This window comes from Cyanistes caeruleus, chromosome 26, assembly GCF_971803275.1.
Source record: "Cyanistes caeruleus chromosome 26, bCyaCae1.hap1.1, whole genome shotgun sequence".
Classification (NCBI taxonomy): Eukaryota; Metazoa; Chordata; class Aves; order Passeriformes; family Paridae; genus Cyanistes; species Cyanistes caeruleus.
In genome coordinates, this window is record NC_141726.1 from 5,477,229 (window position 1) to 5,492,176 (window position 14,948).

At 56.5% G+C, this 14,948-nt stretch overlaps 3 protein-coding genes across 19 annotated transcripts; all 3 read right to left on the reverse strand.

Annotated features, from left to right (window-relative positions):
- Positions 1–66: 66 nt before the first annotated feature.
- On the reverse strand, positions 67–1,642 carry AUNIP (aurora kinase A and ninein interacting protein). The gene is made up of 3 exons (XM_086863847.1): positions 1,445–1,642; positions 1,219–1,303; positions 67–802 (listed from the first exon to the last, which is right to left on the reverse strand). The coding sequence occupies exons 1-3, from the start codon at positions 1,535–1,537 to the stop codon at positions 138–140; spliced, it is 843 nt and encodes a 280-aa protein (XP_086719973.1). The 5' UTR covers positions 1,538–1,642; the 3' UTR covers positions 67–137.
- A 571-nt stretch (positions 1,643–2,213) lies between these two features.
- Positions 2,214–6,880, reverse strand: PAQR7 (progestin and adipoQ receptor family member 7). 14 transcript variants are annotated; one of them, XM_086863841.1, is made up of 4 exons: positions 4,699–4,980; positions 4,555–4,608; positions 3,342–3,470; positions 2,214–3,233 (listed from the first exon to the last, which is right to left on the reverse strand). In XM_086863841.1, the coding sequence occupies exons 1-4, from the start codon at positions 4,882–4,884 to the stop codon at positions 2,400–2,402; spliced, it is 1,203 nt and encodes a 400-aa protein (XP_086719967.1). In that variant the 5' UTR covers positions 4,885–4,980; the 3' UTR covers positions 2,214–2,399. The 14 variants fall into 14 exon arrangements, with proteins under 14 accessions (XP_086719967.1, XP_086719970.1, XP_086719969.1 ...); XM_086863844.1 differs by lacking the exon at positions 4,699–4,980 and adding an exon at positions 6,218–6,880 and having other exon boundaries at positions 2,214–3,494; positions 4,026–4,608; XM_086863843.1 differs by lacking the exon at positions 4,699–4,980 and adding an exon at positions 5,247–5,312 and having other exon boundaries at positions 2,214–3,470.
- A 149-nt stretch (positions 6,881–7,029) lies between these two features.
- On the reverse strand, positions 7,030–11,124 carry STMN1 (stathmin 1). Of its 4 annotated transcripts, none has more exons than XM_086863853.1 (5): positions 10,964–11,124; positions 9,467–9,537; positions 8,688–8,860; positions 7,797–7,988; positions 7,030–7,541 (listed from the first exon to the last, which is right to left on the reverse strand). In XM_086863853.1, the coding sequence occupies exons 2-5, from the start codon at positions 9,477–9,479 to the stop codon at positions 7,473–7,475; spliced, it is 447 nt and encodes a 148-aa protein (XP_086719979.1). In that variant the 5' UTR covers positions 9,480–9,537; positions 10,964–11,124; the 3' UTR covers positions 7,030–7,472. The 4 variants fall into 4 exon arrangements, with proteins under 4 accessions (XP_086719979.1, XP_086719980.1, XP_086719981.1 ...); XM_086863854.1 differs by lacking the exon at positions 10,964–11,124 and adding an exon at positions 10,779–10,950; XM_086863855.1 differs by lacking the exon at positions 10,964–11,124 and adding an exon at positions 10,791–10,944.
- Positions 11,125–14,948: the final 3,824 nt, after the last annotated feature.

Here is a 14,948-nt window from a genome sequence, read left to right on the forward strand (position 1 = left end):
TGCTCCCTGAGCAGGCTGGGCAGGACAGGGACACAGACTGGGATCCTGACTGAAACATCCAAGCCCTTAGAACCAAACTCCAACCTTTTATTTGGATTAAAGCAAGATCTCAGAGAACACAGAGGTGCTGGGGGCTCTCAGCAGTGCTTGATGACCCTGTTCCCCTGCGAGTCCTGTGTGAACAGGGACTGCAGCCCCCAGGGCTGGCTGGGGCTGAGGCTGGCCCCCAGTGAGCTGCCCCTGGCCCTGTGAGCAATGACACTGTTCCCTTGGGAGTCCTGGCAGAAGAGCTGCCCACAGGAGCCCTCTGGGGTCTGGCCCCGCTCCCTGAGGGGCTGAGGAGAGCAGCAAACCCCACTGGGAGCAGCCCCAGGGACAGGATTCGTGTTCTCAGTCCCAGAAAAACCCGGCCCAGAAGTAATTCTGCTCCAGGACTGTGGTTTCCTGCTCCCTGAGGCCGTTTCTCCAGGAAATAAGCGGGATTTGTTCCTGTGAGCGCCGATCCCGCTGTGCTCCGAGCCCTGGGAGAGGCTGCAGCACCAGGAATCCCCCCCAGCCCCACCGGAGGCTTTGCTCTGGCTCTGAGACTCCACCTGAAGCTCCAGGGGATCCAGGGGTGTTTTCCATGCCTGGGATGTGCCCTGCACCCCCTGCTCGGCTCCAGGGAGCTCTTCCAGGGCTCCCTCCAGCTGTGGCAAGGCCAGGATCTTCACAGGACAGGCAGCCAGGGGAGCCCCCGAGCGCTCACAGCCTTCATTTGGGGTGCAGGGGGTCGGCCGGGAGTTTTCTTTGTCTCTTCCATCTGCAAACAGCAGGGAACTGGTGAGAGCAGCCCCATCTTCCCCCAGAGCAGCACAGCTGTCCCCTGTGTGTTCCCTGTGTGTCCCCAAGGCCAGCACTGCCACCACCCCCAGGGTGCCCAGCCCATCCCAGAACAGCACCCGGAGCTCTGGGCTGCTCCACATCATCCCCTGCACCTTCAGCTGCTCAAAGTTACCAAAAACCCCTCAGAACTGCCCGGTGAACCCGCCCTGGCCCCACAGAGGCACCGGGACCCACACCGGCCTCTGAAACCATTTAATGTAAACCCAACTTCCCGGTACCGCCCGGCTCCTCCTTCCTGGCACTTCAAACCTTCCCCCTCCGCGCCCGAAAATGAATTTTGCTGTGTTTGCAGCGGGTTTGCAGCGCCTGGAGCCGGTTCCGCGGGCCCGGTACCTGTGAGGGGGCTGAAGAAGGCGGGGATGGTGCTCTGCCTCCTGCCGGGCCCGGGGCTGGCTGCTTTCAGCCTGGCGCTGAGGGGCTGCGGGAAGAAACGCGTGAGAAATGACAGAATAACAACAAAGCCAAGCCGAACTCTCTCCTCCAGCGCCGCGGCACCCCCGGCCCGCCTGAGGGGCCCCGCGGCTGGGCCGGCACCCCCGGCCCGCCCGCCCGGGCTCACCCGCGCCGGGCCCCGCTTCAGCTCGGCCGTGTCCAGCCACACCCCGCAGGCCTCGGCCGGGGCCGCGCCGCCCCCGCGCCGCCGCCGCCTCATCCCGGGGCTCCCGGGGCTCCCCGGCCCCGGTGGGTCCCGGTCCTGATCCCGATTCCGGTCCCGCTTTTTGCCGATTCCGGTTTCCCGCTCGCGCCAGCCCCGCCCACAATGAGCACTGCGCATGCGCTTCCATTGGGGATTGACCGACGGCAGCCGAGAGGCGGGGCCACATGTGGAATGAGACCACGCCCACTCCTGCATTGCTCTATATAAGGGGCGGAGGCGGCAGGGCCCACTCAGAGCACCGGGAGCGGAGCCGGGAGCGGTACCGGAACCGGTGGGGGCGGAGCTGCCCCGCCCGTGCCCATCTCGGGGCGGGAGCTGCAGCAGCCCCCCCCCGTTCCCAGCCCCCACCCAGTGTTGGGGTTCCCCATCGCATCGACCCCTCCTCTCCCCGCACCTTCAGGGCCGGGGCTGTGCCCGTCCTGCTCCCACAGGGTCAGGAACAGGGCCCTGCCACTGCATGGACAGCTCCAAACAACTCCCTCATCCCTACATCAGCGGCCTGAAATTATAATAAATTAATTTGTCACCTTAGTGGCTTAAACAACCTCACCTTGGTCTGTTTCCATGGTTTAGAGTCTGAACAGGGGCCAGATGGCCTCTCCTTATCTCATGCTGGGAGCCCTGGCAGCTTCCCAGAGCCTTCCCCAGCCCATCAGGGCACACAAAACACTTTGTTCCAACTGTTTATTCAGAGGTGAACGGAACCCAGGTACCATTCTACGAGCAAGCTGGAACTTAGGCTGGATTAAAAAAGCATAAAAAGCATCTCTTTGATTCCCTAGAGAAAGCACTTGCTGAGTAAGAGTTCATGAAGCAGCATCTGGGGGCTTGGGGCTGGAGTTGGGCTGAGCCCACTTTACTCTTCCTTGAGGCCCAGCTTGTTCTTCACCCTCTGGGCCATGTAGGTGGCTGTGAGGACAGAGCAGGTGACGGTGACAAGGAACAGGGCAGAGAAGTCGTGAGCCAGGCCCCGCTGGAGGGAGGAGTAGATCTCCCTCCTGGACTCATAGTCCAGCACCACGGCCTCGATCTGCGCCAGCGTGCAGAGCACCAGGAACACGTGGAAGATCTGGTGGCTCTGCCCCACAAAGTGACACTTCCCGGGGAACCACTTCTCAGGGTAGGGATGGGAGAAGAAGAAGGCCCCGACGAGGAAGAAGAGCACCTGGCACTTGTGGTAGAGCAGGGCGGGGTCGGGGCGCGCCGAGGTGCAGATGCGATGGATCACGGGGCTGATGTCCAGCAGGTAGGCCAGGCCCGAGGGCAGCTCCTGGCACAGCCGGCCGGGCAGCGGGCAGGACGGGTGGAAGCGGAACTTGGCGTAGCAGGAGCCGGCACAGGACAGCCAGGCCAGCACCGCCGCCAGCGGCAGGAAGAATCCCTGCACGCGCCGGTGCCAGCTGGGCTCGATGGCGTAGTAGAAGTGGCTCAGGGCGCTGCCGTACTGGTACACGGCCACCCCCACGTAGTCCATGAAGAAGAAGCTGTAGTGCCAGAACTCGGACTTGGCCTGCAGCAGGTGGGCGAGGCTGCTGAAGGTCAAGTAGGTGACGGCGGCGGCCAGGATGATGAGCAGGGGCCGGGCGTGCGCGTCCTGCCCGAAGTCCACGCGCTGCCAGAGGTGCTGGAAGCGCAGCAGCAGCCCCAGGGCGGCCGCCAGGTGTGACCAGACGTTGATGGCCTCGTTGTGCTGCTGGAAGAGCGTGGAGAAGTAGTAACGCCAGGTCTGGCGCACGGGCCGGTAGCCGCCATGGATGTAGGGCTTCCAGAACACCGGCGGCACCTCGGCGCTGCTCACCGTGCCCGGGGACAGCGGCCCCAGCAGCTGAGGGAGCTGCCTGACGTTGATAAAGAGCCGGCTGAGCTTCTCCGTCACCACCGTGGCCATGATGAGGCCAAACTCGGCGTCCTCGCTGAGCAAAATTCCCTTTGGGAAGGAGAGGAAGTTTTGCTGTGGGGTTAGGTAGGGATTTTGACATAAAAATCAACAAGTGGGGGATGTTCAGATGCTCGGCTTGGGGTTTTCCCTTGTAGAATCCCCAACTACAGTGAGAGAAAGGAGATTTAAGAACCCCTGAGGTGCCTCTGGGAGCCCTGAGGACATGAATCTGGGGTTAAATGACAATAATGATCACAGCAGTGCCTGGCTCATCCCCTTCCCTGTTTGGGAACTGCTAAACAAACCAAGCATCCTAAACAAACCTCCCACTCCAGATTCCCCCTCCTGTAAACTCTTCACAGTTTCTGTCCTTACAAATACCAACAATCAGCTCCTGATTTTCCAAGCAGCTTCCCACAACGTGACCTGAGTGAGTCCATCCTGTGGCACCACCAAGGTTCAGCAGAATAATCTTTGTGAGCAGGAATTTCCACATTTACGTTTCCTTACCCAGCTAAAGGCAGCCCTGCCAGCTTGTTTGGCCTTTTCATAAGAACTTATTAAACAGAACATTCCCAAAATGAGATTCTCCCCTGACTTTACCTGCTCTTGCTCAGAGAAGTCCTGAAGAAAACCTGATTCACGTCCAGCTCCAGTGCTGAGCTACGCCTGAACCCCTGGCAAGTGCCCTCATTTCAGGGGCAGGAAAAGTTCTTTAAAGTTTGGGAACAGGAGGAGGTGGGGATGGGACTGTTTGTTTTTAAAAAAACTCTGTAATTTCCTCATCAAAGTCAGGCTGTAACTCATTCCTGCCTGGATCCAAGGGGATTCAGAACAGAGCGGGCTCTTTGCTGCTCCGCTTCCCTCCCAAGTGCCCTTTGCCCACCTGGCCTGGTTTCGAGAGGCCCCACACCCCGGCTGGGGCAGCACCTCCCAAAGGGCGATCCCGACCCTCCCCTGCCCCTCAAACCCTCCCGAAAAGCTGCGACTTTCTCGGGCCCACGGGGGAAAGTTCACCCGGTGAAACACCGAAACAGCCCCGAGCGCTGCCGCGGACAGAGCAGAACCAGCAGAACCTCCCAGGTTCGGCTGTTCTGACCTGAATTCCACGGGCACTGCCCGGAGAACTTGCCTCAGTGCCAGGGCAGGGGAGGGGGCTCAGCTCCAGCTCCCAGGAGAGGAATTCCTGCGGGAAAGGCGGATGATGAAGGGGATGATGATGTCGGAAGCAGCGGGGAGCAGCCAAGCACGAGGCAGGAAAGGGAGCGGTGTTTACTTCAACTCCTCCAAAACTTGTCGGAGCAGGATTTAATTTGCCGAGTTCTTCCCAGCTACCGAGCCTTGAGCAACGCTCCGTTATGAAGGGAGCGCATCCTGGAAATCCTCGTACTCCAAATAACACCCTCCACCTCCCCACGAGCTGTCGGGATCTCTGCCTGGCGTTTCCTCTGCCCAGCAGCATCCACCCCTCCCGCTGAATTTTTCTGTGATGATAAAGACTCGCCCCCGGCTGTTTACATCCCTGCCTGCTCTCGCCTCACAGCGGCACCCAACCTCCCAAAGCCTCTCAGAGCCTCCCAGAGCCTCCCAGAGCACGGGCAGCTTTCGTTTTCAAACCACCACGGCTTTCCTGCAGCTCCGATCAGCCCCTGAGCCCCGCAGAGCAGCGGCTCCAGCCCTGCCAAACCTTCCGGGCAGCCCAGGGTGGTTCTCCCTCTCCCGGGATGTTTCCCCCCGCGGGTGAGGATGAGGAAGGCTTTGAGCCCTTTCCCTCTCGGTGTCCCCCGGGACTCCCAGCCCCGCCCAGGCACCTGCAGAACGGACCCGTCCGGGCTGAACCGCGGCCGCTCCGGGCCCGCCCCGGCCCCGCCGCTTCCTCCGCCCGCGGCTCCTCCCGGCCCGGGGGTCGCGGCCCCCGCAGCCCCTTGGAGCTGCCCCGAGCCGCTGCTCCTCCCTTCGCTTCACACCCCCGACACGGCTCCACCTCCCTCCCTCCCTCCCTCCGCAGCTGGAAGAAGTTGCATTATTATTATTATTATTATTATTATTATTATTACATTACTATTATTATTATAGAAGCTGCCTCCAGCCCAGCTTTCCCCAGAGGGACCCCGAGTTGTGTTTTCCTGCCCTGACCCCCCTCTCGGGTCACCGCTGTCCTCCCCTCCCCTCCCAATCGCCAGGAGCACCGGGAGAGCCCAGCCCGGCCCTGCAGCCCCGGCTCAGCAAAGCTCGGCAGACACGTGCAGCAGAAGGAAGAGGAGGGAACAGAAGGCCCCGCGCCGAGCTCTGACAGCTCTGGCAAGCCCAAACCTCGCATTTAGCATCGTTTTGGGCTCCAGCACCATTTGAGGCTTGGCAGAGCTGCCATTCTCCTCCCCCACGTTTGGAGAGAGGAGAAAAAGCCCCACATGGCATTTGGGACACTCTTTCCTCGGCAGGTAACTCCATTAAAATGAAGATCTGGGGGTTTTGATTGCTGATTGTGCCTCGTTTTGTACCCGGGAGCTGCTCCAGGGCTCCCTCCAGCCTCCATCACGCCGTGCCAGGTGTTCGGCCTCGCTGCTGGCTGCACTTGAGGCTTTGTCTCAAAGTTCAGCCCTGTTTTCCTGGCTCACCCCGCCGGGCAGACCCTGACCCCATCCCGGGGCAGACTGTGACCCGATCCCGGGCAGGATTCCCGTGTCCTCGGCTCACTCGCTGTGGGGCAATGGCCAGAGGGTCCACCCGGAGCCGCCCCATCCCTCCCTCCCTCCCTCCCTCCCCGGCAGGGAGCAGCACGGGCTCCCTCGTACCTGGAGCTCCGCAGCATCCGAACGCTCCTGGCGCTCCCTCCGGGCTGGGACCCGCTGCAGCATCCCCGGGCTGTCCCTCTGCTCCTCCGGCGGCTCAGCTCCGCGGTAACAGCTCGCTGTGACCGGGGGGATACGGGAACAGCCTCCCGAACCGGGGCTCCTTCTCCTTCACACCCCACACCACAGCCAAGTGGCCCAGGACTCCCTGAGACCCTTTAAAAAAACCGATTCTCCGCGGATTTTCCATCCTCAGGTGCTCTGGGTGTGGAGTCAGACTGAAAACAAAGGTGGGAGCCAAGCCAGGATCAAGGACAGAGGAAGGACAGGCCAGTGCCACCAGTGCGGGGCTGTGGCACCCCAGGAGCTCTGGCTTTTTGGGGAGAGTGGTGGTGCCTGCTCACAGCCCCAGGACCTGTGGCCAGCCTCAGGGGCAGGGGTTGGGGTGCAGCACAGACATTTTGCTCCAAATCCACCTAAAACTCATCTTTCCTTGGAGCCCCTCCCATTTCTCCCAGCCCAGAAGGAACAAACAGATCAGACTGTGGGCAGGTGCTGCTTGTGCAGAAATGATTCCCATTCCTGTGCCCCCTGAGCCGGGCTCCGACCATCCCCGGGCCCCCCGAGCCGGGCTCTGCTGCTCCCCTCAGCCCCTGAACAAGGGCTGCTTGTTGGGATGTGCCAGCTCAGGGCCCTCACACACAAACAGCTGCCACGGGCTGAGGTGTCACACAAAGCTCCGATTGTCACAGCCGGACAATCGGAGCTGCTCCAGCCCCTGGCCAGCCCTGGGCTCCTGAGGAAGGAACACGGGCTAACAGCACTGTGCAGCTTTATTGAGTCACTCAGTTACAGCAGGATTTTAGCAGACTGGACAGTCAGAGATTTTTGTTTGAAGTGTAACAGATATTCAGCATGGAACAGTTACTACAGATTCCTTGCACAAAGTTCTTACAGAGCTGAAACAGTACTCGCCATCAACCCAAGAGCGAGTGCACTGGCGTAGAAAAGGATGCAACAAGAAGAAAAAGCTACACTGGAAATACAACACTTTAGAAAAGTGACACATGGAAGGTCTCCCCTCTAGCCCCCAAAAGCAAGTGTACAGTTTGGATCTAATTTTACAGTTCTACATCAGTTTCTAAGAAACTTAAAAAAAAAATATATATATAACCGAACAAAAACCAAAGATAAAACCACTGGCCAGTACAGTCTTTGGATATTTGGAGGAGGGGGAGAGTCAGTTTCCAGAACGGAGTCAGTCGGTCTCGGCCTCGCCGGGATCTTTGCCTTCTTTGTTCTTTCGAACCTCTTCCACATGCTTGTCCTGAAAAACAGCAGCAGGAAGCTGTGAGATGCAGGGAGATCAGGGAAAGGGTTCCCACAGCAGTGTGGGGTACAGGGGTGAGGCTGCCCCTCTCACAGAGCTGCAATCCCACAACAGGAATGCAGCAGGATCCATAACCAAGCCCTCCCCAGCTGCTCAGGGCAGCCTCCTCGTGGGGATGCTTTCTGGGGAGTTTTCACCTCCTTTTCCCAGCAGGAGCAGGGCCAGCTCCCTCTCCCAGGGCTCCACACCCACCTTCTCCCGCAAGCGCTCCAGCTTGGCAGCCATTTGTGCCTCACGGTTCTCTTTGTTGGCTTCCATTTTGTGGGTCAGCTTCTCCTCTGCCATTTTGCTGAAGTTGTTGTTCTCCTCGATGGCTTTCTGCAGCACCTCCTTCTCGTGCTCCCGCTTCTCCGCCAGCTGCTTCAGCACCTCTGCCTCGTGGGACTGGGGAGACACGGGGAGGCTGTGAGGGCACAGCAGGAAAAGCTGCCCCGGCTCCTCACAGGGTTTTGTGTCCTTGTGCTGCAGGACACGGCTCCTGGGCTTCCCCCACATACCCACAAACCTGCCTTTCATCACCAGAGCCACCTGCAAAGCTGTCATTACCTGCACATCTTGTTAAATGGCATCTTTCTGGAGAGGGAATGGTTTTTTTTTTTAATGTTAACATTGAGGGAACTTTCCTTGCGGATCCTCCCTTCTCAGAGTGGTGAATCACTGGGATTCGGGTCAGGCTCACTTCCATCAAAGCCTCGCCAGCCTCAAGGGCTCCAGGCTGCACCCTCAGCCACATCCTTCATCAGTCACACAATTTACTCCCCAACTTCTCTCATTACAGATTCACTGCTGCGTTTTCAAGGAGAAAATTCATCTGTTCTGGTGTTAAAAGACAAGAAAAACAGCTTCTTCCTGAAACAGCTGCCCCTCTCAGCTACACTTCCTGCCAGTTTTTCTTCAAAATCTCTTTGGAATCAAAACCATGACCATAAAGCTTCATAAGAGCCCCAGGGATTTCATTAGTAAGTTCCATTAATATTCAATTTTCCATTAAAAAACCCACTTATCCCAAGGAACAAATGAAAAAAGAGCCCCAAACCCCCAAAACTGGTGGAGCAGAGCTCACTTCAGCTGCTCCAGATTTACCTTGCGTCTCTCCTCTGCCGCTTCCAACTTCTTCTGGATCTCTTCCAATGACACATCCTTCTTCTTTGGGGGAGACAGAGGGAATTCTGGCACAGCTTCTTTCGAGCGGGGGCTGAGGATCAGCTCAAAGGCCTGCCCAGAGGCTCGCTTCTCCAGCTCCTTCACCTGGATGTCTGGGAATGGAGGGGAAAAGAGGCAGGAAAAAGAGCATTTGATGCAGGAATTGGCTCAGGTGGCATTAAAAACAACCTTCCGAAATTCAGAGGTTCCCTGAGGAAGGGAATCCAAGATAGGAGTTGCACTTGATGTTTAAATTTAGCCTTCAACGTCCCAAGTCGTGAAAACAAGTTCACTAGTTCAAATCAAAAATCGTTCTGTCTTCAGTGACGAACCTGAGGGTGAATTTCCAGGCACTTACCTGGAACCTGAGAAAGCAAAGAACTAAAAAAACCCAGTTTTTTAGTTTAATTTTCAGGCAGGGCTCTGTCTCCCAGCCCTGCACGGTGTCAGCGTGGTCCCCGAGATGTCTCGGTGACAGCCAGCTCTGCCGAGGGAGCAGATGGCTGCAGGGAGCTGAAGCCCATCTGCTGCCAGACTCCTCTTTTGGGGTGTTTTCACAACCACCCAGCTTCAACAGCCTCACCCAAGATGGGAGAAAAAGCTTGGTGACAGCATCTTATTTCACTAGGTTCAGTTTTTAAGTTATTCCGAAGAAATCAGGAGGCAGAAAAAATTAATAAAAAACAACACACGAGCATTTAGCACACAATTCTACCTACCAGAAGTAGCCATGGCCAAGAAAATAAGTCTCCAGAAGCCAAGCCTGGGAGAAGGTCAGTCAGGTGGGTTCCTAGGTAACAAAGAGATGTGCCATTCAACAGCCAGCACAGGCATCCTGCTCCTTCTAATAAAAACTGCTAAACAGAATTAGAGCTGCTGAACAAAAGGCAGACAAGGTGGGTCACTGCAGTCAGCGATTCCAGGCATTTTGTGGAGCTGATAGTGCTGGGAATACTGGAGAGGTTATGGAATTACTGGTGCTGCAGGATCTGTGTGACATTCAAGCATTTGCAATCGGTTTTATTCCACCTTAAGGTACTGGAACAAAGACCCCCGTTTTAGCACGGCGCTGTGGAGATTTCACTGCTCTCACACCGTACAAGAGCTCGCCCAATAAAAAAATGACGCACCGCAGGACAGCACAGCCAGGATTCCTGCTGCTCCCGAAGGATCTGAAATGTGCGCAATCGAGCTCATTTAAAATTCGGTTTTAATTGCGCAGCTCAAGTCAGATGCTTCACACCGCGGCAGACAGCGAGGGCGCACACCGCCCCGGACACCTCGTGAAAACGGGGCGTCAATAAAAAATACTAGAAATAGATCTACAAACCGTTAAAAAAATAACAGTAAAGAAAGGAAAAAAAAGGTTTTTTTGGGGGGTTTGAAGGGGCGCCGCTGCGGGGTCCGGGCGGGGCTGGGGACTGCGCGCTCCCGGCCCCGCCCCCCCCGCGGCCGCAGCCAATCCCCGCCGAGGCGGCCGCGGAGGCCCCGCCCCCGCCCCTCCAACCGCACCGAATTCAAACGGCCGGGGAGAGCGCGCGCGCGCCCGCGCGAGGGGGCTCGAGGGAGGGGGCGGGGCCAGCGCCAACATCCGGGCACCTGCCGCCCCCCGCCTCAGGTGCGGGGCCGCCCCCCCCCACCCGCCTCAGCCCCTCAGGGGCGAAGGGGACGGGGAGCGCTGGGGCGCGACACGGGGACAGGGCGCTCCGAGAGGGTCCCCCACGGCTCGATGGCTACGGGGCGCGGTCGCCCGGATACCGCCCCTTCCCCACTAACAATGGCGGGGAGGGGGCGCCGCTGTCGCGGATAGGGCGTCGCCCCTCGCTGAGGGACAATAGACACCCCCTTCCCCTCAGCGATCGGGGCGCGGGGGAACAGGGACACGTACGAGGAATCCCCCCCATTGTCTCCCTTCCCTTTGTCACCGCGACGCTCCAAAACCGGGCGGCGACGCGATGCCCGCGAGCGCGGACAAAAGCGACCTCCGCCCAGAGAGCCCGCAAGACGCCGCGCAGTCCACCCCCCCCTCACCTTGACACCCACCCTCGGCACCCTTCCGCCGCTAGTATCAACGCAGCGCCGGACCCCGTGAAGCACCGACACTTCCCCCCGTCGTTCTCCGCCTTCTCGAGACGCGGCCGGGGCGGCGGGTGGGGCCCCGCGGCCGCGGCCCGCCCGTGCCCGTTCCCCCCGCAGCGGCCCCGCCGCGCACCCACCTGCCCGCGCCGCCGCTCCGGCCACACTCCGCTCGCGCCCGCCCCGCCGCGCACAAAAGCGCCAAACAAAGGCACGTGACCCGCCCCGCCCCGCCCCGATTGGCCGAGCCCGCCGGCACGTGCCGCCCGCCGGGGGGGCAGGGGGGGCTCGCGCCCAACCCCTCACTAACGCGCCCCCCAACCGCCACCCCCGGCCCGGCCGCGCGGGGCATGCCGGGAGTTGGAGTTCGCCCCCGGCGGGGGGCGGCGGCCCCCGCGCTTGGCCCGGGCTGGGCCGAGGGTGCGGAGCCGAACCGCGATGTCCCCCGGTCCCCAGGGACCCCCCGACCCCCAGAGCCCCGCCCTGGGATCCCGCTCCTGCCCCTGAGCCGCTGGGATTCCCTTTGTGTCTCACCCCTGTCATGGGGAGCACAGGGGCATCAGGGCCGGTGCTGCAGTCAGGGGTGTCCGGCCCGACAGGGGGAATTGGGGTGAGCTGAGGCCACTTCATGGCCATGGTCACCCAGAGCCATGGTCACCTCATGGCCATGGTCACCTCATGGCCATGGTCACCCAGAGCCATGGTCACCTCATGGCCATGGTCACCCAGAGCCATGGTCACCTCATGGTCATGGTCACCTCATGGCCATGGTCACCCAGAGCAACGGTCACCACACAACCACGATCATCTCATGGCCATGGACACCCAGAGTCATGGTCACCTCATGGCCATGGTCACCTCATGGCCGTGGTCACCTCATGGTCATGGTCACCACACAACCATGGTCACCCAGAGCAACGGTCACCACACAACCACGGTCATCTCATGGCCATGGACACCCAGAGTCATGGTCACCTCATGGCCATGGTCACCACAAAACCATGGTCACCTCATGGTCATGGTCACCCAGAGCCATGGTCACCTCAGATCCACGATCACCTCAGAGGCACGGCCACAGATCTTCGTGCTATGGCTACCTCAGAGCCACGGCCAGTTGCCTTCAGACCTTGGTCACCTCAGAGACACGGTCACCTACAGAAGGGCATGGCCACGATAACTTTAGGACTCTTGGTCATCATCAAGACGACCACGGAGTCCCTTTGGTCATCTCGGGGTCACAGCCCCACAGAAGGTGTGTGGCCCCACAGTGTGAACCTGAGCACATGCAGAAAAAACCTCATTTGTGCAAATTCCATGGGATGGGCACGGTGTCTCCACACGGATCTGCCCTGGGAGCGTTCCCCTCCCCACCCCAGGGAAGTGTCTCGCTCCCAAACGTGCTTCAAACCAATCCACTCCATGTCCACATGTTCCCTTGGAACATTCCCATGGAATTCCCACGCTCCAGCCACACCAAGAGTCAATCCACACAAAAGGGAGATGGACACACAACAGAACCCTCTGCTACAGACCCAGCCCAGCAGCGTCCACACCCTCAATCCCAAAAAAAAAAGGAATTTTCTGGGACCCCCTCACCCCCCTTGCCGTGCACCCTCACGAACCCAAGGATTTTGCACCAAAAAGAGAGGAATCCTACCTTGTGGAAGGTTAATATTGTGACAGAAAGGCAGGGAGCTTTCAAAACAGAGATTATTTTAAACACTGGCCCTGTTTTTTGCTGATCTGACGTCTATTTCCATGGAAACCACATCCAGCCGCCGAGCTGCGAGAATTGGGAGAGGCTCCTGCCGGAGTGGGCATGGGAAGAGCCATTTTCCAGCTGCCTGCTGGAACCTTTTTGTGGGATTCAGGGGATCCAAAATTCAAAATCTGAAACCTGAAGCGGCAGCTTGGCCCTTGGGGATCGTTCCTGGCAGCTCCATCCCAGGGAAAACACATCCATGTCACCGACAAGACACGTGTTTTCCAAGGAAACATCTTGAGCGCTTGGATGGAACGTTGTGGGAGACAAAGCAGCCAAGAGCCCCTGCCACCAGCCTGTGTTTCACTTTATCATTTATTAATTATCGCCCCTGCAGCCCAACACTGTGTTGGAGGCTTTAATATTAATGCTTTTGAGTCAAATCAATGAGTTTATCCTGGGATGATCCCTGGATTTCCCAGTGGAAATGAGGATTCCTGGGCTTTTGGTTTGGTACCTGTGCGAGGGCTTTGAGTCAGTGCTCACCCCTGGGAGGGGAGGAGGAAATTTCCTTCACAGCCTTTGAAGGAGGGATGAAGGTTGAGAGAAAGCTGAGAGCCAGCACTTGATTTTCTGGGGAGGAGGGGAAAAAAAGAAGGAAAAAATGAAAAAAGAAAAAAATAAAAAAAGGAAAAAAAAAAGAAAAAAAAGGGAAAAAAAGAAAAAAATTAAAAATTAAAAATTAAAAAGAAAAAAGGAAAAAGAAAAAAGAAAAAAAAAAGAAAAAAGAAAAAAAAGAAAAAGCTAAAAATTTAAAAAATTAAAAGACCTGTTTGTAGCTTACCTTCCTTTGCAGATTGGCTTAAAAGCCAAAAATATTTCCTTGGGGTAAGAACTCTCTTATGTAAGAGGAAACTTATTGCCAGAGCTGGGAAGAGGATTTGGGATCTGCTCTCAGCTCTGGCATTTTCCATGCCCTATCTTTTAGGATGAGGCTCTTTCCCAACCCTTTTCCAACCCCTGCCACCGCTGGTTTTGATCTGAACCAAAATCTTTGAGCACTGAGGGAAACAAGAGCTCCCAGCAGGTGGAAAGACACGGAGGCAATCTCATTTTTTTTTGGCCTTGTTGCGAGAGTGGTTTTATTTTTGGATCATTTCATCAACCCCATTTGTTTATGTGGCATTTAGTTTTTGTCTGATCTCGAGGAGAATGGAGTGTATGAAAAGCTTTTATTTAATTTGCATTTGATTTGTGTTTATTGACACATTTACTGCGGTTCCAAACAGACTCTTCCCTCCTCAGCATGTGGCTGTGGTAGTTTTTATCTACTGGATTCCTTATCACCAACAAAAGGGGTTTTTTTTTATGCTTTAATTCCAGTTTTACCACTAAGAGAGCAGGCAGAAGTGGGAGAAGCATCCTCCAACATCTCACATTTACCCCCAAAACAGGCTGGAGAATAAAAACACCGTTCCAAGCCCAAATTTAACATCAGAATGAATTTCTGCCAGATGAATTTCTGCCTTTTGAGGAAAATAAAGGATCACAGCAGGACCTGCAGAAGATACTCCCAGAGCAAAAAGGACAAAGGCTCTGTAAATTTGGAATATGACCACTTCAAATCATGTTCCTCGTGCCACTGGCAACCCCTCAGTGCTCCAACCCCACCAAAACCAAAAAAAAACCAAACCTCAGCTCCATCCCAGCCCCGTGAAACACAAAAAATCCAGGTCTCAGCAGAGGACTCCTGGTGGGTGTGAATTTGGGACGTGACGTGATCAGATTTAGCCCAAAGATTAAAGCCTGTGCTCTGATGTGCTTATCAAAACACCCCACAAAGAGACTGACATAATTAGGTGACAACTCAGCCCACGGCAGCTCTTTCAACTTGCAAAAATATTTAATCTCCAATAAGAAAATGTGGTTTCTGAGTATTAAATTGCCAGCCTTAAGCGCTGGTGGTGGTGGTGGAGGGACTGACAGCTTATTTATTAATCAGAGGATGTTTTAGAGCACCTTGCTTAGTGATACTAAAGGGTTGGATAGGGCTGGCAACAGCCCCGAATTAGCAAAGTTTATTTTAAAACTAGAAATCCAATATATTATCTGAGCTGAGTGGATCAGTTTGAGAGATTTAATAACCAGCCTGCTGGGGGAAGGGGTATTTCAAAAGGAACTCAGAGGTGGAGAAGGACTAAAGGATCTCTTTCAATCCACTCAATAATCCCAGGGTGGGTTTTTTTTTCCCAACCTTAAAAATTCTTGATCTTCAGATAAAAATTCATTTTAATCCAAATGCAGCAGAGGAGCCCAAGGAAGTGAAGAACAAACCAAGATTTTTAGGGAGTGTCTCCCTCACAATGAAAGCTTTTCCACAGGCAGGAAATGTTTTAAGGTAATTGATATTTGTTTACTGGAGG

What these genes read in the sequence shown, in the direction of transcription:
- AUNIP (XM_086863847.1), bottom strand. Translation starts at nt 1,537, where the DNA reads ATGAGGCGGCGGCGGCGCGGGGGCGGCGCGGCCCCGGCCGAGGCCTGC. An exon ending in TGAAGCGGGGCCCGGCGCGG is followed by an intron (nt 1,304 to 1,444) that starts GTGAGCCCGGGC and finishes TTCTTCCCGCAG; the next exon opens with CCCCTCAGCGCCAGGCTGAA. An exon ending in CTTCTTCAGCCCCCTCACAG is followed by an intron (nt 803 to 1,218) that starts GTACCGGGCCCG and finishes TGCTGTTTGCAG; the next exon opens with ATGGAAGAGACAAAGAAAAC.
- PAQR7 (XM_086863838.1), bottom strand. Translation starts at nt 4,884, where the DNA reads ATGCTGCTGGGCAGAGGAAACGCCAGGCAGAGATCCCGACAGCTCGTG. An exon ending in TCCCCTGCCCTGGCACTGAG is followed by an intron (nt 3,495 to 4,554) that starts GCAAGTTCTCCG and finishes CTAACCCCACAG; the next exon opens with CAAAACTTCCTCTCCTTCCC.
- STMN1 (XM_086863853.1), bottom strand. An exon ending in CGGCAGAGGAGAGACGCAAG is followed by an intron (nt 7,989 to 8,687) that starts GTAAATCTGGAG and finishes GTGTCTCCCCAG; the next exon opens with TCCCACGAGGCAGAGGTGCT. An exon ending in TGGAGCGCTTGCGGGAGAAG is followed by an intron (nt 7,542 to 7,796) that starts GTGGGTGTGGAG and finishes GCTGTTTTTCAG; the next exon opens with GACAAGCATGTGGAAGAGGT.